The sequence below is a fragment of the Antedon mediterranea genome, chromosome 2 (genome assembly GCF_964355755.1).
Source record: "Antedon mediterranea chromosome 2, ecAntMedi1.1, whole genome shotgun sequence".
NCBI lineage: Eukaryota > Metazoa > Echinodermata > Crinoidea > Comatulida > Antedonidae > Antedon > Antedon mediterranea.
This window is the reverse complement of record NC_092671.1, coordinates 16,230,186-16,256,034: the sequence shown is the minus strand read 5'-3', so window position 1 is coordinate 16,256,034 and position 25,849 is coordinate 16,230,186. Positions and strand designations below refer to the sequence as shown.

The 25,849-nt window shown below is 31.4% G+C and overlaps 2 protein-coding genes across 2 annotated transcripts in view; one reads left to right on the top strand and one right to left on the bottom strand.

Annotated features, from left to right (window-relative positions):
* LOC140040574 (cyclin-dependent kinase 2-like) overlaps positions 1 to 25,849 on the bottom strand; it is an 82,600-nt gene that overhangs the window by 43,176 nt on the left and 13,575 nt on the right. The gene's annotated exons all lie outside the window — the stretch shown is intronic.
* On the top strand, positions 7,496 to 25,768 carry LOC140040575 (uncharacterized). The gene is made up of 3 exons (XM_072086612.1): positions 7,496 to 7,652; positions 19,070 to 19,303; positions 24,707 to 25,768. Exons 1-3 carry the CDS (start codon positions 7,631 to 7,633, stop codon positions 24,793 to 24,795), a joined length of 345 nt encoding a protein of 114 aa, XP_071942713.1. The 5' UTR covers positions 7,496 to 7,630; the 3' UTR covers positions 24,796 to 25,768.

Below are 25,849 nucleotides of genomic sequence, written 5' to 3'. Positions count from 1 at the left end.
AGGCCTCTTGGAGGCTAATTGATTTTGTGATGTTTGTTTTTACTGATTTTGATGGGTTTATTTTAACCAAAATAATAATTATCATATAACCATTTAATTTAGATTGTATAATGCAAATCTTTAGGCTCCTATTATTATTATTTTCATTTCTGGCCGGAATGGATCTACCGTGTCTTATTGAGTAACTTTTCTTCGTTTATTTATTTTTTAATAATTGTTCTTAACGATTTGGTTTTGAAATACGTTTGCGTCATTACTCAACTCAGGAGTTCATCTGTAAATGTATAGCCAATCATTGCCTTCTATTTCATAACGACCCATACCAAATTTTGAAATTATTACACTTGGCGACCTTTCTAATTTAAAATTAGGCCTCTTGGAGGCTAATTGATTTTGTGATGTTTGTTTTTACTGATTTTGATGGGTTTATTTTAACCAAAATAATAATTATCATATAACCATTTAATTTAGATTGTATAATGCAAATCTTTAGGCTCCTATTATTATTATTTTCATTTCTGGCCGGAATGGATCTACCGTGTCTTATTGAGTAACTTTTATTTATTTTTTTAATAATTGTTCTTAACAGTTTGGTTTTGAAATACGTGTGCGTCATTACTCCACTCAAAATCAGAAAGTATTGTGCCTGGTTGAAAATACACAAATTAATACATATGGTTGTACTTCTTAGTTCTGGTTCAATTTCTAACAGCCAAAAATGCGGAGTTTCCGCGTTGTCAAATTAAACAATCGATGTTAGGCCTGAATCAAAATAAATCGGAGGACATTCCCGTTAAAAAGTAAAATCATGGAAGGCTGGTAAAATAATGTACTCAATATGATAACAAGGTCTACAAATGGAAAAGATCAACAACGCTTTACTGTTTAATTATGATGTATGATGTAATAACAGAATAACATTAAAATTAATCCGCACTATAAATATAGTACAAAATGCTAAACCTATTATTAATTGACTTCAGACACAGAACATTGAACATTTACACTTTTTAGTATTGATAGCATTCTATAATATACTCGCAATCTGAAACTTTAAATAAAACAGTTCATTGGAGACAGAATCTGTTCAAAGTTCATATTATTAATACACCTAATAATACTTGATACTCTTCTATTTTTTGATTTGATAGAGTTATATGTTTGTGTTTAAAGCAGAGATTAAGCTCTAGCTTGACACACACGACCTTATCTCATTTCGTAAATGTTTCGTTATAACTTTTAATTTCAAATCATGCCAAACGCAGTTAGTATCAATATTCTCGTTTAGCATACCCGGTAAATAAACGATATTATCTATTTGTGACAGTAGAACATGACAGTGATGGAACGGGTCATATCGAACTGAACGCCCTGTGACGATACGAATTCAAATATCTGTTCATAGTTTCTGTAATTCACAAACTAATAGAAAAATCTAATGTTTCACGCGGAAGCCCGCTAGATATATTCGACACCAATTCAGGTAATTTGAATAATTATTTACAATATAGCAACTGACATATTATTGCAAAGTTCAACATTATAAACACAATTTTCAGTTCTATTCCACAATTTTTACTAATAATTGTAATAAAAACGTATTTTCGTCTTTAACATTACCGAAAAATGGGTAAGGCAGGCTGAACTTATTGACGTGTAACATGTAAGCATACGACGGTACCGTAACACCTCGAAAAGAAGTTGATGGGCTTATTTTTTAGTACTCTTCTTGGGTGGGCTTCTTCAAGATGGTCTTCGTTTCAAAATGGGCTTCTTATCGAGATTACTTTTGCAAATTAAAGAGTGGATTCTTTTCAAAATGAAGGCTGTAAAGTTTGTGAATTGCTACTACTGTACAATAATAGTATTTTTTTACGTATTTATGACGAAATACCATTTTAAACTGAAAAATGCACGTATTACGATACAATAATAAACTCGATGATATTATATCTGCATCAATCGTCATCTGGCATTAAATCAGCTTGTTCCTTTGATATACAAATAGTTTATCTTGAAATGAAGCCCATTACTTTGCAGACCAAAGAAGGGGGCTTCTTTTCGGTAAGTTACCATAGCAAGGGAATGTGACGTAACAAAGATGTAAACCTGTTTTTATACGTTGGTGATGAAATGATGCGGACTTTATACGCTCGCATACTGAGACCATCATAAATGTGGAAAAGAAGAAAATTAGGCGTGAAGAAACTCAATTTTACATCCCATACACAAAACCCAGAGAAATTGAAACAAATTATCAAGCAATGTGAACAGTTTTTCATGGAATTAAATGGAAAGACTTCTAAAATGTAATAGAAGTCCGTGTGGTTCAATCAAACCGAAGCATTTAGTGAGATAGCGTAGATATAGGCACCGTATAAAGCATACATTTTCAAGTCAGTAAAATATACTAAGTACTTATTTACAGTACTTACATGAATGAATGTAATAGTTGATATTAGAATAACATAATGAATAGAAACAATTTTAAAAATTTGGAATGATATAGAATTATAAACAGTAGGTCTCAGTATGACATAAGGCCATACTATGCCTTAGCATTGTATATCCAAACAATAAACAATAAAACGTTTATTATTATTTTTATTTTACAAAGAAACATCTAAATTACTTTCTTGTTATTGTATAATAATGTATGGAAAAATTGTTTAGAATCTAAATCTAAAGAAAATAGATAATTGAACCCCTTAAATTAGGTCGAAAGGATTGAAGTTGGCTAAGTTTCTTAACATGGATAGTAAATTGCACTTTATATTGCAATTTCAGAATTTTTATAGTGATATTAATAATAGTTTGCCAATAAACGTCACATGTAGGAATAGAGATCATTTTAATTTTAGAATTATTTATTTTCACTTATTTTTTTCCGTTATTCACAGGAAAGCAAGAAAGCAGTTTAGCCCTGAGGTATTAACCTGGAAATCAGGCACAAATTAAAGACACTTTAGAATATCTTGATTAGGATAAGACAAATACAGATACTGATTAAAAAAGCATATGTATTGCATTGCCTCGGGTAGGGCATGCAATATTCCAGGACACGCATGGACTATTCGAGCGACACGCGAGGAATAGCTATTTTTAAATATACTCGTAAATTTAAGCACTTAATTTCACTCGAAATCACCCGAATATTCTGCATGTTTTGTACCAGTTTTTATATCGATCATAAATTATCTTTATACTAACAACAAAACTTCCATTATTGCACCTAAATATTATTGTTTATAAGGAAAAGACTCGCTGGATCATAAATATTGAAATGAGCGCGGGTGTGTAATAAGTGATGACGTCAGGTAAATTAGGTGCCATGCCATTAGTTGGCGGTGCTATCAATTCGACAGTCTTTAACACGACTCGATAGTAAACGTTGATCTTTATAATTACTTGTTCTTTCGATAAATAATCCTGTTAGGGGACTACGACAGCGACAGAAAAATAGTCAACAAAAGTTGTCCACAAACAAGTGACGGAGTTTAATGGGATATAATCCTGCAATACAGAGACATTTAATTATATTTTTCCCCCTAAATTATTTGTTGTTATTGCATGGTGAAGCTTTTAAAACAAAATAACAGTAACAATTCATAGGTGTTCAGATGGAATGTTTTAATAGACAGTTTATTATTTGATGTATGCCATACAGTACTACTATACATAGGTGTATGGTGTGGGTGATGGGCGGTGGAGGTTCTTCTTATTTAAAAAATAAATAAATAAAAAATCGAAATATGTTATGTTTGATTGTTTTTTGTTTGTTATTGCTATATTTTGAAAAATGTTTTTATTTTGTTTTTTCAACTTTTGTTTATCGTATTGTTATATAATTTCTATACGATTTTATCCTCTTTGGTTTTGTGTTTTGTCGTTGATTATGATCGAAACTAACAGTCTAATTCATACGTAATACAGTATATCATTTATATTAATGTGACTAAAACCTAAACAAAATCTAAACGCGTGATTTGCATAAGCGTTTGTTGACTCTGTCATTGACATCTATACTGCTGTATTATACCATGGAAGATAAATAATTCTCCATGATTATACCATTATCAAATCAAATTATCACTATCGACCTTTGTTTATAGACCTAAACTTATCTAACTATACTGCAATCAATTGTTATGTAGAATAATTACATTTTCATTAAATTCCAATTATAATAAGGCCTATTGCTAATAATCATTAATTTTTTAGCAAATTAGTTCCGATGGACCTTTCTAGCTATTTTACAACAGTCCTTAATAAACGTAAATTACCTTATTTGGTATACAAATTTAATAAGATGTTAAAAACGTAATGCAACAATAAAACGACTTTATTGTCTATATTATTTTAAGGAAAATGTTATGTCTGTCGTGATAAGACGTCATTATGTCTGTCGTGATAAGACGTCATTTTAAAAAATAACGTTAAATGACGTCTAAATTAACCAACTAGAAGATGCCATTATTCGTAATGACGTCATTGATATTCTCGTTAAATGTAATTAAAAGGATACGGTATTCTATTTATTTTTGGCTACATGTATTTACACACAACATATCAGATATATATTTTACTACATAAAATAGTTTTCATCTTTAAATAGAAAGATTCTTTGCTCAGATTCCAGTAGGCACACTTTATTTTAGTAGGCCTAGCCTACACATCGAAACGTGTTTCAAAACATTATATCTTTATTTCAAAATCTAGATCCACTTTCCTTCTTCTATTTTAACTCTAAAAGAGGTATTTGTAATTGATTTGACAAATCGCTTATTGTCTGATAAAGCCTACAAAACCGCTACATGATTTGTTGAGTAGCGCCCCTTATCGACATGCACTTAGAAATTGTAGACACTGGTGGCGCTATAGTATTAAACAACAAAATAATTAAACCAAACCTTAAATATCTTCGGCCACAGAAATTATGTCTATAAATCTTTCTTATAACATTATAAGAACTGAATATTATAAGAGTTTAGTCAAATCATTATTCCACAAGTTAAAACGTAGAGTGCAATTCCTAACATAGAACTAAATAATAACTAATTACTAAACTATTAATTAGTATTTTCGTACAAGAAAGTTGTAAAACTTAAAAATAAAAATCAACATGAACAAAATAATAATTAGTATAGAGAGGAGATAATAAACATTAAATCCAGCAAGATTTAAAGAGATATAGTAAATAGTTAAGGGGGGAACAACATTAGCCCTCCTGTAGAATAGTGTTTTTCAAAATATTGACACTTTCTTTCCCTTTCTTCTGGCTGTTTTACTTTATCGTTCTGATTTAGCCTTTTGCTTATTTTATTTATATTGAGATCAAGCCACTGATACTCACAGCATTGTCATTTTTAAGTAATTTGCTTTTGAATTTAAGAAACAACATTGCAAAAAAAGGGTTAGTGAAATAATTTCGACAATAAGACGCAACGAGGTATGATGGATTTTTGTTTTCAATGATTTTGTTATTTCATTCATGACGCTTTTATTTATGCCAAATAGTTTTATTGTCAGCGCAAATAAATTGTCTAATATGTTGCACATGGCACGCATACATTCAATGCCATGCCGTTTCTTCCTTTACATCACTTGTGGTGTGAACAAGAAGATTAATATGGATAGCAATTTTGGGGCTCCTATTCACTTGTTTAATGTTCAGTTTGAAACATATCAATATCGTAAAATATCCGTCAGTTGCAGAGCAACAAAACGTTCTCAAGCTTCATTCAATACGAAAAATAGAATGATAGCCATTACTTAAAATCTAATTGGAGCAATTAATGTCATGAACGCGTATAAGCAAAGTGTGCCTTTCGACAAGAAAACAATTCGCATTAATAATCAACGAATAAACCAAGTGATATTGTATGAAAGTCAATAATTGCTAGAAAGCAGGCGGCTTTGTTTCGAAGTGATGGTGATCCAGCACTTTGTCCAATTAAATACCATCAGACGATAATCTAAAAATAAAACACTTTCAAACTGCCATTCAAAAATGAATCTGGAATATCATTAATTTTTTTTAAATTAATTTATTATTGTTATGTTACATTAAAATACTGGAAATTTAAAATGAACTTATTTTATAATTTTGTACACTTACATTGTATTAAATAATGCTGTCTAATTTGCTTATAGTTTTACCACAAAAACAAATGTTTTTTATTAAAAAGAAGTACTAATATTAAGGTTCTTTAAAGAATGAATAATTATTTCCAATATATATAAAAGTACCGTATTTATAATCATATTATGTTATCCTTCTTGGTTTTTGGGGTATTTTTTTACATTATTTTGATTTATTTCCATCTCCATTCAGCAAATCAACTGGCTTACCAAAAAAGATTGTCATAGGCCTAAGGTATTTGAAAAAGAGGCAACTTACGGTGTCTAAGTGGGGGAAATGTTGTAGTTAAGAAACAAGAAACTGATGTTTATTGTCTATACCTTACGCGAATCGGGTGACCGTACGCGTCAACTGGATTTCACATGTGATCAGATATATCACGCTACCCATTTCAACGTATCGGACAATAATCATAAACGCCTCATATTGAAGGTTATAAATTATATTATACGTTTCGTAAATCTTTAGATTAACTTAAAATCGTTGGCTCACAATTTAAAATACTGACAGACCTCTAACGGTCTATGAACTCCGTTTGGTTAGGTTCACTCTTATATGTGTGGACAGGTGAAATATGATTAACACGCTTTCAGAAAATACTTTTTATTATTATGCCTGAGTGAAAATTAATTAACATTATTTAAAAATTGTCACGAAAATTATGTTTGTCACTTCGATTTATGCCAATGAGAGAGAAACCAAATTGATTAACTACATCGTGGATGAAACAATCATAACTATTTATTGTAGTTAACATAAATAAAAGAAATGATAGTTATAACAAATATTAAAACAACAGCAACGATTACTCCCTATTTATTGATGACGTTAGCAACCCTGCAATGCACTCACTAAGCACCACGAACGCTGCAGCAAAGGTGATTTTGATGAGGAAGTATTATAGTCTGATTGACAGAATAGAGTACTCTTGTTTCTCAAATAAGGAAAATAATGATTGAATACTTGACGTTATAGCAATTCCTGACGTCGTTAAACTTTTTCCTTAAAATATCTAAAAATAAATCGGCACCGCGTTCGTTAAGTACAGCATCGCAATTACACTATACTGTGATAAATTCTTACTGTATTTACACTATTGTGATAATGAATATTATTATTACATCACTCTTTTCCGTAGAGTAATATGACGTGTAAACTACCATCCGATGTCTTGGTTGTCGGAGACGTAAATTGTTGTCGTTTAATGGACAGGTGAAATAGGCGTTGATGGGGCAACAAATAGCCTAACAAGTGGGCGGGTTCCGTTCAAGACCCGATGAATGGCTGCGGCGAAGCGTACGTGCGAATTAAAAGCAATCCAGAAGAATAGCGTCTAGCAGTGTATACTAAGCTAGTTGTCAAAGAACAGCGCTTTATTAGATTGTAGAGTTATCAACAAATTTATATTATAAATAGGGAAAGAAAGATAAAACTTTAAAACAAGAGATTCGTTATTTTAATTCAAGATTTTTGTAATTCTTCGAACAAATGGCATCAATAGCAAAAGCAGGTAAGTTTTTATTTAAAACTTTAAAAATAAAATAACAATTATTTCATCCGGGATCGCAGCAGAGCAGTGACAGTTATCTGTAATCTTTTACAGTTTTAGATGTTTGTGTTGTTACTATTAGACATAATTATTATTAAATTCCAATTGTGTTTCTTTCATACATATTAATACTTAAGTAATTTGAAAAGGAGTGAGGGTGGGGAAAATGGTTTGAATAATTACATTTTATTTAATGTATTGTTTATCTTTTTCGCCTTTTCTTCTTTTTATTTTTATTTTGAAAGATGTACCTTTTTATTTGTGTCTGTAATTAATTGTGCCTCCGATTTAAAGATGTAAATCCAAGTAAATATAAAAGTAAATATGATATACAACGTGATTTTACATATAAATTGTTAAAGGGTTGTTGAATTTTTAAAATAGTGAAGTATACTTTTCTAAAATCTAATGAGTATAAACATTATATACCATTATGTACATTTAAAATACAATTAATAAATAAATAAATTAATTAATTAAATTAGGTTACAATTTACTCTACATCCTAATGCATTCTCAGACCAGTAGATTTATGATGCTTAATCTCGGTTCCCACTACGACGTAACGCAAGGACCTAAGCGCAACGCAACATTTAACACCAATGTATCACAAGCGACGGATTTCTTGAACTGTCGCTTGTCATTGGACAACTCGCTTGTGGTTGCGCTTACGTCTTTACGTTACGTCCTAGCGAGAAACAGGCTTTACGGTAGAAATAAAAAAAAAGTTAATTTAAATTTTGTAGAATAATTTTTAACGAGACGACGTGTAAACATTCAAGCATATTCATTTATATTTATTTCTTTTTGTTTGATCGTATATTATATAAATATTAATAATAAAATGTATAATTTAGGAGCTGTATGGGGAACATGTTTGTTCAATGTAACTTTATGGTTGTAATAAAATTGAAAAGAGAAATATATACGAAAAAATGAATAAATGGCATTTAGACGTGCATCGATAATAAAACGCGACTGAAAAGACTGTTTGGTGAATTGACATTATTTGTTTAAACTTAGAATGTTAGATATAAAAACATATAATAGATACAAGCTTGACATAGCTTTGTTATTAAATGGATCGAAGAAGCATATAGATTAATAGGTTATAATGACAACAGTTATTATGATGATCATTTTGAACAGGCCTAAGGCACTTTATAGATCTTTCAATTCTGTTTGTAGAACATGAGGTTTTGTTAGTTTAAAGGGTTGTCTTAAATATTAGTTATTACAGTAGTAGTAACGACGATAATACTGAGTGTACTACTTTGGCCTCTACTGCGGCCTCTACTGCAATATGTTGCTGAGTTGCAAACTTATTTGTTCGCTGGTGTGTTCATTTAGTGTTGACACTTAACTTCACCCGATCCTAGTACGGTATTATGTTTAGAGAAAATAAGCAATAACTGTTTCTTGTCTGCTGACTACAACTTTTCACCCATATTGGTCACTGTTTAAGTATACACTATCTTTAAAAAAAAAAAAATTATGCTGCATAATCTCGTTGTCCCATTGCCATGGTTTACTTTTTTGGGAGTAAATTGGTTAATGAGTGTTGATGGTTAATTTGAGTGAAAACGTTAATCTGGATCACTAGAATATAAGATTTGTTGATTGGTTGATTTTGATGATTCAATAAAAAACCCCAAAAAAGTATTAATATGCGTTAAACTTACGTCTTACTCTCGAGCTTTACTGGTTTTTCATGAATTAGTTAAAGATATATTGTCCTCCTAAAAAAATATTTTTTTTAATTTTTTGTTGAATATGTTATTTTAATGTCACATAATAGTTATTCACTCTCACAAAAAGTTGGGTCTGAAAAAAATTTATTTACCCGAGAAAAATGTAATTTAAAGCAAAAAATGGTCAAATTGTCTGGAAGAAAATGAGTTTTTGGGTAATTTAACTGTTTATTTTGTCTTTTTATAGGTGAAATAATTTTTTTCCCCCGTTTTTTTTCTTATGGAAGTGAACAACTTCATTAAAACTGCAAAATGGCCTATTCAAAGTCCGATTTTAAAAATCTTTATTTTTCATGATTTTGGGGGACAATACATCTTTAATGCATCCTGAGAATGATCAAACTATACCATTAACTTTCTTGTTTTTTATTGATCATCAAAATGAAATAAAATTAATTGGTAGTTTGGGGAGTTGGTTCATGTTTTGAAGGTTATAGGTTCTATTATTTCTGTATACATGATGTTTGCATTGAATGTGAGAATTGAAAAAGCAGGACTTTGTGAGGAGTGTTGATTTCATATCTAGCCGGAATAATGTTACCAGGTGAGTGCATTTGAATCTGAAAACCGACATCGTAATCATTGAGTCTGTGACTAAAACTATCATGGAAAATTATAACATACTATTTTTAGGATTTGAAAATGACTATGTTCCCTGTGGTGTAAATAATAACCATGATCTCCTTTGTTTTCAAAATCAACGATGGCATAATGTTTCGATACGAAATATTCACAACAATCGTATATCAGTTCATTATTGCTGACTTTCGTTTCAGTAACGGAGACTCTTTACCGGACCATGAAATAAAGAATACGTTACATTATTAGCTAGAACTAGAAATGCCTATATTATGTAACTGATGTGAAGTAGAGAAACGCAATTGCATCTTGTACGATATTTATGTCTACCGCCGTACGAGAATCGGCTGAGAAATGCGGTAATTTCAAACGCAGCGTTTTTCAATGCGTTCGGCTTGGCGGGTTGATCTGTTACTTAAAATGCTTAATATTTTCAGGATTTCAAAAAGCATGGGTTTATTTCTATTCGTTTATTTCCAGTATATTTTACATAACGTTTTGGCATTCTTTTTCTTTATTTTAAAATTGTATTAGATTTTATGTAAGTTAATTTAAATTTTCGAATTTTTTATGTCGTTTCAATATAATGTAGGCCTATATAATTGATATTTAATTTTTGTATTGTAAAAAAGTAACAATTCACCATTTGGCTAACAATATTTTAATGTTTAATAAAGATACCAAGATATAGCAAGTGATTTATAAATCAATGAATAAAAAATGTACCAGATAAAATAATAAACTCAATCAGGAACGCTGCATCGCTCGGCACATTCAACCCCACTGTTTTAATTGTCCCGTTTATCATTAATGTTTTGCTCTTTTAACAATTGTTCTGTTGATTGTTCAGCGGTTACAGGCGCCATATATTTTTCGCTATATTAAATTGAACTTTATTATTTTATTACATGTTTTAAATTCGGTAAAGGATGGACTTCATATCATTTTAAACTTGCGATGTGGAGTAGTATAGATACTCTCTCATGTTATGTGTTATTGATTACTATGTACATTAGGAGCTATAATATTAGAATTCCGTCGTTGTGTATGTTGTATGCTTGTTCTAGAAGTGTTTGATCAGCACTCAGTTGCGATAATAACGACTTACATATTTATGTTCAACCAAATTACAATTGTATGTATTATACTTGGGAGCAATTGTATGTTGTTAATTGACATCGATCATATTCTGATATTCTTTGCATTTGAAACTTCAAAATCAATATGGTCTCTAAACAATAATTGCGTTTTATTTTACAAATTCCAATTCATAACAATGTATAGGCATTAAATAAAACGTGGTTTAACTAGATTAATGTGTAATAATAATGGTTGCAATGCTATATTTTTCCGTATTGCTAAAGTTACGATACTTTATGTGGACATTGTCAATAATGCACTAATCATTATTAGCCTACTTTGGCGTCTATATCTGGTAAAGGTTCTATCGACATTGAGAAACGTGTTGTTTTTTCCTCCATGCTTTTACAAACAATGAATTGCCTCCGAACACGTTCTCCGTGAATGCTTTAGTGCACCCAACTCGTCCTGGGGACGAATTCATATCTAGTTTCATCCTTACAATCTAGGAGAAAAGAGTACAGTCCCCCAACAACAGTATTAGTATATATTAGGTGTTATTATATTACTACGCTGTATACAAGTTTGATAATGATCACTTGATCGCATCATAATGAAGCCGTGTGGGATTGATTATAGCTCTGATAACTTAATCGATTTTTAATAGGTTAATATGGCCTTCAATAATTGAATGTGATAAATAAAGTAATTATATAAAGTACGGCATGGTTAACAATATGTTACTGGCTTTAAAAATAATGATTTATTGAATCAACAAAATACATTCGATAGTCTTACGTCACATAGTCTTAATAAAGAACTTCTAATAAACCTCTCTGTTACTACCATATATAGTTACCGTATTCTTGAAAATACAATAACAGCAGAAATCACAAGATGGCAAGTAGGCCTATACAAAAAGTGCAGAGATTGGGTCAATTATGGTATAAAGTCTAAAGTCTGTTTTCCCTTAGCGAATATATCCACGACGCGATTCGAACATGATGTTTTAAGATTGGTTGCGCATTGTTCCACGTCACAAAAAGTAGATGATATTAATACGCATGCGCATTAGTGAACACGATAAATTCGCGCGAAAAATTCGTATAGTGGAAAACCGCCTTTAAGAAGGTCAATAATCATTTCCCGTATTACGAGGAAACTGTATTAACCCCAATAAAACACCGAAATGAGTTTTGGGCATTTTAATTTGTTTAATGTCTATTTCTAACAAACGAAAACTACATCATAGTATACGATACAAAACACATTCAAGCTACGTAATAACAAATTGGCGTATTGACAGATAAATTGAGATTTAATTCGATATAATATAATCCTATGTAATCCAGACAAAACACGATGATCGTCAATTATTTAAATTGCATCAGTTGTAGATAAATGATATACAGAAACGTATAATAAATAAAAGATTAGCACACTGATTGTCACATTCAGCAAAAAGATATTGTAAATGTCTTCAAGTTACCGATTGATACGACATTCTATAAATTAAACTTGTAGTAACAAGCGATTTCCTTACTTTACTTTCATATCAAACTAACAGTTTATAACGATATCGAATCCAATAAACCACTTAAAGGTTATAGTTTTACCACGCGATGATGCTTGGAATATATTGTTATAAATCAATGACCGAAAAAGGAGTAAAACTCACGTTGGAGGAATTAACAACAGTAAGTTATTCAAAATAAGATATTGATTGGTTATTAAGCTATTTTGATTCGATAATAATTCAAAGCTGAACAGTGCGTTAATTAGCTGTAAATATAGACGCGTATAGTGTGGTTCAGTCTTACAATCACGTTTATGTAGTGTGTACTAATATTATAGGAAAATGTTGCATATCAAAAGTAAATACAAATGAAAGTAATACAGTTAGGGGGGGGGGGGTAAAAGTCAGCACTGTGGTCATGTTATAAAAGTTATCAAAACAAATAGATTATCTGATAAAACTTCAGAAAGTAGGAAGCCTTTTGCTATTTTCCTCCTGACAAAATACATAAAGTAGATGGGACATCCCATTCATGGGACACCATTATTGATATTAAAGAAACATTTTCGAGGAGAAACATCATGCTTTAACATTACAAACAAATTCACCGCAATCACAGGGACACTTGGGGGGTGGGGAGGGGGTTCTATTGTAGTATTCATTATTAACTTTGTAATAAAATCGGTAGTAAATAATGTCCAGACCTTGTCAATTAGTTTGTGTACCGTAGGATTTGACTGTCAGCTCCCCTTGAATACCATGAAGGTTAAATTGTCGGTATACAAATCTATAAAATACTGGGTGAAGCGAATCGATAGGTAAAGTGACTTGCTCAAGGACCACTAACCAAATTAATGACTGTCATGGGATACGATTCGAACTCATAATCCTTTTGATCGAGAGATCGGAATTGAATAGCTGCTCCAAGTGATCACTGTAATTTTACAAATCAAGATACTTCTCGTTCCTAGTGAAAGTTTCATATGTGTTAGTAAATTAAAAGAGAATGTTATGATCTCGTTTATTAAACCCCATCCCCATTAAACCAAATTACTATATTCCATAAATTATACAAGAATCATCAACAAGATTACGACATCGGAATATTTTGCTAAACGGCGCAGGTCAGACAAATTCAGGAAAATATTATGAAAAACATTGTCGGATGTAATTGTCATTTTTATCTTTTAAGAAAGAAAAATGTATATAGAAGTATTGAAATATTGAAGTTAAGAAGCTTTTAAAATGGTAAGCGGAATGCGTTGGTAAACCAATTATGAGGCATAATAGCAATGTAATTCACATGAGAATCAAGTGATCCGGTAAATGTATACTGTATGTATACAGCTGTATAAACATTGCATGCATCTTTTTACTTTCTTGTTTAATTCTTTAACTTTAAGAGCTATTGGCAATATGACATACCAACACACAGATTTCCGGCAACCGGTTCTACTAATTTTACTACCACTAAAAAATCCAACTAGTGTAATAATTAATCTTAGTTATTATGCTACAGTACTTCACATTTTGTTTTCCTGCGATAGAGACTGATCCGGTGCGGTGGTGGGTCAAGAAGTTTTAAATAGGGGGTCGGGATGCTGAACATAACCTACGGTAAATTACTTGCACTTACTTTGTGTTTATTATACTTGCCAACATTTAGGGAGGAGTGGGTGATGGCAACCTCATCGATATGAGAATACTATTGATACATTTTTATTGTTGGTTACGTAAGGCAGAAATATGTTTTAGTATAGTATTAATCGTAACTATTTAATTTATTTAATTTAAAATAGGAGTAGCTTTGCGTCAGGGTGTTGAGTAATTGGTCAGATGTTTTTGCCCTACTCTAATGCATGCGAAGCAAATTCGCAAGTAATTATCTGCTCGAACCCACGACCTCCAGATCACTTGCCTGGCGTTCATACCTCTAGACCACCGAGCATGCGTTCATTGCTATGGGTTATAGATTCGAGCCCAAGTAAGCAGCGGGTATTGCACCAACAGAATTGTAATTGTTTTTAACTATACTGTAGAGTAATTAAGTTATATTGTTGGAGTGACGAAACGATACAAAAAATCAGTCTGACCGAGATCATGAATTTTAATTCAATTTTGTAATTAACATTATATACTAAAGGTATTATAATGTAAATGTTATCTATATTGATAATTTCTTCAGTTATCCTCTGGTTATGTTTTTACATGGATATCAACGATTGATATGCAAATAGGTATACTTTATTCTGATGTTTTGTATAGTTTCGTCACTCCAACAATATAACTTAATTACGATTTTATTAATTGCGTTTAGTTATTTTATTTTATTTTATTTTATTTTATTCAGTTAGGTTTAGTATTTGTATAATACAGATAATTATTTTTAACTAACAAATTGAAACACAGTCTCTATAAATATTTTGCAATTGAATCGCAGAATATTTATTTTAGTTTTAGACGTTAATTCTTCGGGGAGAATTTTTATACAATCGGTTCACAGCGCTTTGGTTATATGCCTCAACTGGGAATGCCATTTTGTAAATAAAATCAACACAATTTTCATAAAACTATAATGTAAAATGCATTATGCATAATATTTCATCTTTAGACAACTTAAATAAAAATAAAATAACGCAGACAAAATGGTCTCGTTTAAACCTGTATGTATTGTATAGTGTATGTGTATATCATCATATATAAATCTACAAACGCTAAACCGCCCAGTGACAAGTAGAAAGGGAAAAGCCACATAAAACAAGATTCGAACCTGGAATTATATATATATCGCTTCATAAGTCTTGAAATCTAATGATATTGCGGACTAATCTCACCTTAAAGGGTGTGCACACTTTATGGGGTAACGTAAGATACAAATATAAAGCATAGTTCTGTTTAAATTTGTGTAATTTTAGCCCACCCCTCCCGGTTTGTCACACTATCATTTATCTAGTATCGTAGAACTCCATTGGCATTTCATAAATACGGATCGATATCGCAATGTTAATTATGATTACTGGAAGTATTATAGTGAGTTAAGACAATGTTTATTTTTGACAAGTACTGACACGCGTGGTTGGTTGCTCTCTGGACCTAGTCCGCCAGGTGGACATGTATTGTATGAATTTTCGTTTCATTAAAGCTGCAATTATTCTTAATTAATCCGTGTTAGAGTGTTACTCATGGAAAGCTTTTGGCCAATCTAAGGTTAGCAATGGTTAACATCCTATTACATTGATGTGAATTACGATGATTTAACGGGTGTTTCGCGTATCGTTTTCTATTCGAATCAATCGGTTTAAAACGCGGTGTTTAGTTGCTAAGATCGTCTATTTGCCTTTACTTTACATTTGCCATTTAATTTTTGCTGTATGTATGTTGATTTCTACGGGTAAATTACGTCTGACGTGTACCAAGAAACCGAGTAATGTTACTACATTTCGAATTTTAACTCATTATATTAAGTGGTGTATTCAGGAAGTGTTTCCGCTACAAAAAAAAAATCGATAGTGATGGTTACTATCTTGATAAAATTATTACAGAAACGGAAACTATCCTAAAGTACATTAGGCCTACACCTTTAAAAGAAAAAAGAAACCCCTACAAAACACAATGAGTTCGTGGTTGCAATCTATTGGAAGGAACAATCATGCAGCGGAAAAAAAACTAAAATAGTAAATCTCCTTTGGAAACTCCTATCAAGGGGACACCACCAATTATTTAAGGGACCATTTCCTTTCCGAATGAGGATTAGGCCTATATTATGTTTTGACACTCTGGACAATTTGGGGGTGAAGGGGTCCACTTTTTGTCATATATGTTAATGAAGTCTTATTATATTATGTTATGAGACAGTGACAAATAAAGTATTTACACTTAATAGTGGTTCTACTCTACTACGTACATAATAGTACTATTACAGTACTAATAAAACTATATATCTTGCTAAACCATTGTATTAAAAACAATTATTTCAGAAATCAATAATATATGATCGAATGATGTTTAGAAAGTGTAACGACATCATAAAAAGCATTTAAGCTTTTAATTGAATGAATCTTGCTATTTTAACCTATGAGTTGTTTAATTACATAGTTATAGAATGTTTTAATCTTACGTCACTACGTTCACTAACATAAACATAACATTTTAATAAACATAACCAATGACAATAATTGAACATTAAATAAATAATACAATATCATTGAAACTACATCATAATATTTGGTTGCAATCTATTGGAAAGAAGAACTCCATGCCACAGAAACGAAAACTATATTATAAATGTATAAAGAACCTCTTCTTTGTAAACTCCTATTAAGGAGACACCACCTTTATTAATGGACCATTTCCTTCCTTTCTAAACATCATTCGATCATATATTATTGATTTCTAAATTAATTGTTTTTAATACAATGGTTTAGCAAGATATATAGTTTTATTATATTATGTTTTGCAAATTTGTTGTTTCCACTCAATAGCGGTTCTACTGCATTTAAGAACGCTAACAAATGAAATACAAAGTACTAGAAAATGAAAATAAATATCTTTCTAAACCATTGTATTAAAAACAATTATTTCAGAAATCAATAATATATGATCGAATGATGTTTAGAAAGTGTGACATCATAAAAAGCATTTAAGCTTTTAATTGAATGAATCTTGCTATTTTAACCTATGAGTTGTTTAATTACATAGTTATAGAATGTTTTAATCTTACGTCACTACGTTCACTAACATAAACATACCATTTTAATAAACATAACCAATGACAATAATTGAACATTAAATAAATAATACAATATCATTGAAACTACATCATAATATTTGGTTGCAATCTATTGGAAAGAAGAACTCCATGCCACAGAAACGAAAACTATATTATAAATGTATAAAGAACCTCTTCTTTGGAAACTCCTATTAAGGAGACACCACCTTTATTAATGGACCATTTCCTTCCGAACATATATATTATGTTTTGCAAATTTGTTGTTTCCACTCGATAGCGGTTCTACTGCATTTAAGAACAATAACAAATGAAATACAAAGTACTAGAAAATGAAAATAAATATCTTTCTAAACCATTGTATTAAAAACAATTATTTCAGAAATCAATAATATATGATCGAATGATGTTTAGAAAGTGTAACGACATCATAAAAAGCATTTAAGCTTTTAATTGAATGAATCTTGCTATTTTAACCTATGAGTTGTTTAATTACATAGTTATAGAATGTTTTAATCTTACGTCACTACGTTCACTAACATAAACATACCATTTTAATCAACATAACCAATGACAATAATTGAACATTAAATAAATAATACAATATCATTGAAACTACATCATAATATTTGGTTGCAATCTATTGGAAAGAAGAACTCCATGCCACAGAAACGAAAACTATATTATAAATGTATAAAGAACCTCTTCTTTGGAAACTCCTATTAAGGAGACACCACCTTTATTAATGGACCATTTCCTTCCGAACATATATATTATGTTTTGCAAATTTGTTGTTTCCACTCGATAGCGGTTCTACTGCATTTAAGAACAATAACAAATGAAATACAAAGTACTAGAAAATGAAAATAAATATCTTTCTAAACCATTGTATTAAAAACAATTATTTCAGAAATCAATAATATATGATCGAATGATGTTTAGAAAGTGTGACATCATAAAAAGCATTTAAGCTTTTAATTGAATGAATCTTGCTATTTTAACCTATGAGTTGTTTAATTACATAGTTATAGAATGTTTTAGTCTTACGTCACTACGTTCACTAACATAAACATACCATTTTAATCAACATAACCAATGACAATAATTGAACAATAAACTACATCATAATATTTACACAGAGTATACTTTTGTGAATTAGTTTTGATTCAAAATGAAATGTGTAATCATTTTTTTTTTTTCAGAATTAAGAGTCGAATAAAGTTTAATTTAATTTTGTTGCAAATGTTTAAATATGTATAATGAATAAATTCATATTTTTTTTATTTTATATTTTTTCCAGTCATACACAACACACAGCGGAAAGTTGAAGCACGCGTGTACAAGATACCATAATTGTTGTCTTATACATTGTAAAAAACAGTGTGGAGCTTTTAAACACGTAGTTACATGTTTAGAGTGTTTAAAACCTAACCGTATCGCTACATGTTGTTTTCCTCCATTCGTTATCAACATGTCACTATTATGTCACTATTATGTTTAATTTATCCACATGTAATTAGCAGTAAACATGTTTAGGTACGTGTTTAGCGTTGCGTGCATATACGATTTTACTGTGGCGGAAAAAAGCTCCACACCTTGATCTCCACATATGGAAAATTAAACACGTTTAAAACCTAAACGTGGGTATAAAATACATGTTTAAGATCTAAACTATTTTTACAATGTATATCTAAGTTTAATAATCATTATTATTATTGTTATTCAGTTTCATGCCTAGTTGCAATGACAGTTTTATTAGCGCTGTTACACGTTGAAAGTGTCTCCGCAAGACGAGGACACCCAAAAAGTAACTTCATTTTGATGCCAGGTAGACGAAGTCCATTTGATGATCTTTTACAACAAGAAAACACGCGTCGTGACAATATCTTAGAATCTGCAACACCTGACCTTTTATCAGAAGAAGATGATTCAACTAAAATTGACTTGGAACTTTTGAGAGGTAAACAATTATTGTAGTTAATATCACAATTCTATACAGTTTATACTAAATGTACATCAACTTTGTTTATGTTCGAGCTATCCTGCTGCGGAGGATTTACAGGCAGATTTCTTGCATGTTATACAGTATTGGTACTTCCAATGAAATATATTCCCTTTTACTTTTTTGCGTTTGCTGTACACCACGTATAGGAGTTCTGAAAAGAACTACTGTATTTAGTTTCTTGACATTTCGATCAATATACTTTGACTGTACCGCAAACTTTATATCAACATATTCATTTCGCCATGCAAACCGTCATACAATATATAATGATACATATCGAAACTTTAGCAATGTACACGCAGTACTTCTATTAAGGGGAACACTTCGCTAATATGGGTTTCTACTGATAGGTAGAGTGTTAAAATTTGTTTTCCTCTAATACCCTTAACGGCAAAATATCTTCCTATATAGGGATGTGCTCTGAATGTGTCCCCTGAGTATAGGGCGTCCCCTGAATAGGGGTCCACAAATGAGAAGTCTTCTTGGATAAGGACTATAAACCGTAGATCCAGTGTACATCTGTCTCACTTTAAAGAACCTAGTACATCTTTCAAGACGAGTAGGGGTTACCCCGGTGTACTACAGTAGTTCATACAAACACACTGTCGTGGACAGACGTAATGGCGCCGTAGTTGGCTGCCGATGACACGATGTGACCCTTAGGGGAGAAGAATGTTGTTTAAAAGATGTAACATTTATGTCCACAGCGCCTTATGATCACTAATTGTTGTTGGAATTGGCGCTTTACAAATTCGTATATATATATATATAAATCCAAAGGCAAATTACTGAAAAAAATGACAATGCTGTGGGTATTATATATAAACACATTAGGCAATAAACATTAATTCGAAACCGCCCGGTGATATACTGAAATTTAATTTATTAATTTGTATTGTCAGTGTTTACAGTATGTTAATGGCAGGTGTGTTTTGGAAATGTCCAAACCAGACATACATATACACAGCCTATTTGAATTAAGTAAATGTATACGGTCGTCCAAGCTTTATATTGATTGATATATGCTGACCATGATATGCATACGGCCGTACGTATTCAATTTAAAGAACTATATTATTAAATATTAAACAATATATTCGTGCTTTTTAAAATGTCAAGTTTAATTACTTTTTTGTTTAATTCAACTCTAATCTTATTAACTATAGGTTTCTATATCAGGTTTCTTTTTGGTTTATTATTTGCATAAAGTTAATACAGTTTGAAAATAATAACTGTTATATTAACGTTTAATATTTATATTATGTGTGATAATAATTAAATTTAACTTGCCAACCTTCATCATTACTAATTAAGGATGAATTGAATTGTCATTTAACAGGCAGAAAGTGAAATCATACTTAAAAATGAAATTGTATCCGCTTGAATGACTTAAAATCATGGTAGATGCAATCATATTTGTGGGCATAATAGTATTTGCAAAGAAATGTCGGATACAATTAACTATGAGTGAGTGGCCGAGCGGTTAAGACAGTGGAACCGTAATCACGTAGCCATAACATCGGCAGGGGTTCGAGGCTCACTCACTCCATGGTTCTGGTGGTAGAACGAGTCTTCTCGGATAAGGACTATAAACCGTAGGTCCAGTGTACACAACTTGCTCGTGTGCACTTTAAACAACCTAGTACATCTTTCGAGACGAGTAGGGGGTTACCCCGGTGTGCTAGTACATCACGGCCACTGATCACCAACTGGGCCCTCTGGGAGATCAGTCTTTGACTGAAGAGGTCACCCAGTATAAAGATAAAACAAACAAACAAACAAACAAAATATGCAGATAACAATTGATACAGTATTATATTCGACGATTCTTATTATGATGCCAATGACGATTATTAAAGGCTTGGTTCCAATGTAAAGCAACGGCGTAAGCGCAGCGCAAGCAGTTGAGTGGACCAATGACAAGCGACAGTTTGAACAATCCATCGTGTTATGATAATACAAAAGCTCGGTTCTCACTATCACGCAACGCAAGGACGTCATCGCAACGCAAGAGAGTTGACCAATGACAAGTGACAGTTCGTATAATCCTTTGCTTGTGATTGGTCAAATTATTGCGTTTTGTTTACGTCCCTGCGTCAAAGCTTTATATTGATTGATATATGCTGACCATGATATTGACCATGATGACTATGGATAAAGATTTCCATGATGTCGATGATGATTAAATTATGATTTCGATGACGATGCTGATATAAATGATAATGATGATTATGTTGACGATTACTATGATAATGACATTTGCGATTAATACATGCTGACAATTAGCCTATATTGATTAATAGGATGTCTATGATGACAACTTGAATTAACTTTGAAAATGGATGGTAAATACTGTATACATGATTGTTGCTACCTTCAAATGCAATAGAAACGCACATCGCTATAATGCAAGTTAACTAGTATAGTGGAGACTTAATTCATACGAAATTGCTAAAAATTCGTATAATTTAAATGAGAAGTAAAATGCCCTCAAATGAATAATATATAAATAAAATGGCGTCATATATATTCATTACTCATATACTCTGTATACAAATATTTCCATTCGTCCTATCCATTTTATTCTAAGTGGTCATTCATTGCTATTTCGTGTCAATACATTGTCAACTTGGTAATGTAGTATTCGTTAAGGAATGTCCCAACTGGTTACGCCGACGCATTACCATCTCGGTTGGCATCACTATATTTTCGGCATATAACAGGGTAAAGTAACATTACTTTGCCGTTAAAACAATGTTTGAATATGTATTTTACTAAAGTAAATTGAAAATAATTGTCAGAATATAATGGTAAAGTATCATAAATTTGGAAATAATGGACAACGTACAAAGGTGATTGACGACTTGATCTTTGTAAATTAATTGCCTCCGCTTCACATTAAATTCATTAAATTCCACATGATGTGTAAAAGGCTAAAGTAAAATTACAGTTAAAAATGTTTAAAGACATATTGTCCCTCTGAAAAATTGTATTGCTATTGACTTTGACCAAAAAAATTGATGGAAAAAATGTATTAATCTGAAAAAAACCCTGTAAATTAAAGCAAAAAATAATCAAATTGACTGGAAGTCAATTAAATGGGTTTAGGTTTGAATTTAAACGTTTAATTTGTATTTTTATAAGTGAAAACATTATATTGTTAGTGTTTTTTTCTACGGAAGTGATTACCTTTATTAAACTGCGAAATGACCTATTCAAATTCTTTTTTTATTAATCTTCATTTTTCATGTGTTTGGGGGGACAATACATCTTTAAATGTGGACTAAAACTAATTGTCAGAATGTATGTAATTTATAAAATTGAAGTTTTTTTCCAAAATTCTCGATAAATTAACCCCATGAAAAAAGCATGCATATAACTGAAACTACAATGAAGATAAAAACCATGACATTTTGATTAATAATTTCAAAAAAAAATTTACAATACCTTGAATAATATTTATACAGTAAACACACCCCACTGGAATTGACAGCACAATGTTATTAATTATCTCATATATTCACAGATGTCAAATTGTAAAGTTTTAACCATTATTTGGTTAACATTTATCATATAAAGACATTTTAGAAGGAATTGTCGGCGCTAAGGTTTCCGTTTAAATTGTCATTTCAACAAACAAAATCTTAAGCTGGTCATTCACCTAGACAATTAACATGGTGTTGAATATGTATGATGGTCAAAGTAGTAGTGGAACGTACAAATGAAGGCCTTCCTTAGGACACCTCTACTAAGGGGACACTTGCGAAATGAACGAGCGGCAATATGTTTTTTTAGGACACCCATTTGAGGAGACTTTCGTGAGAAATAAAAGATAGTCAGTACTATTCATTAGTACGGCCAATCCAGTATTCACGGGACACTCCTACTGTATTAAGGAACTTTGCTTTTGGAAGAATAATATAGCATTAAGCCTTGTCTACACAAATCAAATTTTATGTAACAAAAACATGTGATGTGCCCATATATAGACACGATGTCATATCACTACCATGTTTGGGCATATCACTACTATATTTGGGTACATCACACTTTTTTTGTCAAACTAGTTTGATAGTGTAGACAGAGCTTTACTGTAAAACGAATAGTGCTCACTGAGTTGTACTTGTAACATGTACAGCAACCAAGCTCCCTGTACATTTGGCTCTTAATTAATTTGTTGTTATATGAATCAATCGTTGTTTTTGAATATCAATTTATATTTAATGATTAAATCATTGACTACTTCAGCAGATTCTTATGTAAGATCCGCGCTTTAAGCACAATAAGCAAAGCGTCTACACATAGGTGGAAATTACAAGTAGAAGCGCGAAATGGAACCAATTAAATCCATTAACTTTCGACAAAGGGTGATTGATTTTTATTGCATCAGTAACCCAGATCGATGATTGTATATTGAGTGGATATCTCAAGTGTAAAAGGGTACTGAAGTATAGATTATTTACACTTAAAGATCGTTGATCTTTCTAGATTCGAATACACGTTTTGTTGAATTTCGATAATTAACTATTTAATTAGGATAACGAGTTTCTTTCAGTAGTTCAAGCACGATTGAGTTATAATCTCTGTATTCATTATATAGTTACACATTGCCAAGATGGAAAGGTCACGTGATGACAAAAATATAAAACATTTAACAATAAAATAAAAAATATATAAATCTATTAACTTAATATTTGCTTTTAACACGAAATGCCTACAGCATTTCTTGACTAGTCTATAATATAATATTTTCCATTATTATGTATTTGTTTTAATTTCCAGATCTCGTACCTCTGTGTTTGACATAATAACTTCACCGGAGTCTCCTGAATAAAATTTTTCCTGGCATACACTACTACATATTGCCTTTTTTCCAAATACCCAACCATTTTCGGAAAGCAAGCCAGTTGTTTGGCTACATGGATTATCACTCCAACGTATTTAACGATAGAGTGTAGTTCAACTTTCATGCTTTGGGACAACCAAACGCCGAATACTCACTGGGATAACCATAGACTGAAACACGTATTACCAGAATGAATTTAATTCAAGAAGGAATTTTAGCTTGGTCTGCTAACCTAATCTTTACCAATCTTCAACAATATTTATCGTTATGTTCTGTTATACTGACTTTTCTTACTGTTGAAATGTACAGTACCAAGTGGTCCATTCAATCATCGTCACTCAAATTAAAGGCCTTCACTCCATAACCTATTTTCCTTTGTTCATAAGGGTTCTCTAAATATATCCTACAATTATTAAACCGGGCTAAATAAACATTTCCATTCATCATTCCTTGTATTTCCAATTTAAGCTGTATTGTAACATATATCTAATCTATCTATTTTCTATCAACAGAAATTGAAAAATGGTTGAAAGCTCAAACATCGTCAAAAACGTACAAGAAACCGTTCATGCAAGATGCCGGAGAGAACGGAGAATATTGACCAAGTTTTACAGACAAGCGTAGTATACACAACACAGGATAGGACAAATCTAGAAACAAATAGGCCTACTGCATCTGCCTTTCACCCAATTACTGTAACACTAATGGAAAACATAAAGACCACATTGTAATTTAATTAACAGGTTGACAAAATATTTCAATTAAGAATAATAAGAGTTTAACATTGATATGCTATTTTTTTAATTCACTTAGTAATAAGTCTCATAATACGTTAGTGACATCACGAGAAGGAACGTTTAACGCACACATGCCAACGCCGATACGTTGTGCATTCGTGCCCACGTGTTGATGTTATGTCTTTTCGTGACGTCAGTGATGAATTAAAATAAGGATAGATGTTATTGTTGAATAAATGTTGACTGTTGTAGTTATGCAATGTTAAGTATGTATATACTAATCTATCTGACGTGGTCCATAGATTATCACTCCAACCATAAAACTAAAATATGTTTAACGTCTCTAACGATAGAGTGTAGTTCATCTCTCATGCGTTGGGACAACCAAACGCCGAATAATCACCGGGATAACCATAGTATTACCGATACCAGAATGAATTTAATTCAAGAAGGCCGGTATACATTAATTTACGTATTGTGTATAAAAACATGTTGATGTTGATGTATTGTCCTTTATCTCCACTATGTAAGCACCGTTAAATGATCACATTTTCATTTATGAATTTGGCAAACAAACATCATAGAACTCGACGTACATTCACAAAAACCGTGCGTGATTGTTTCTTTTCCACGTGTGATGACGTTCAAAATATTAATTCGAAGCTAAATCTTTGAGATTAATCAACTATAAATAGGTCTAGTATATTACACATGACAACAATCACTTCGTTCGTTCATATAATTGGAAAACTGCAAACATTATATTTTCTTGGTAGGTACATTCACAGTACACCATCCAAGATAATAAAGATTGGGTTGCTCGCTCAATACCACGGTACAATGTACTATCGTCGTCGTGGTCCTGTGAGTCATGACTGACCCTTTGTGCTCCTGCTTATGATGACATTCCACCCATCT

Excerpts from the sequence above, each read along its gene's own strand:
- LOC140040575 (XM_072086612.1), top strand. The coding sequence starts at position 7,631 with ATGGCATCAATAGCAAAAGCAG. Across the intron at positions 7,653-19,069 it reads GGCATCAATAGCAAAAGCAG|TTTCATGCCTAGTTGCAATG; the intron begins GTAAGTTTTTAT and ends ATTGTTATTCAG. Across the intron at positions 19,304-24,706 it reads TGACTTGGAACTTTTGAGAG|AAATTGAAAAATGGTTGAAA; the intron begins GTAAACAATTAT and ends TTCTATCAACAG.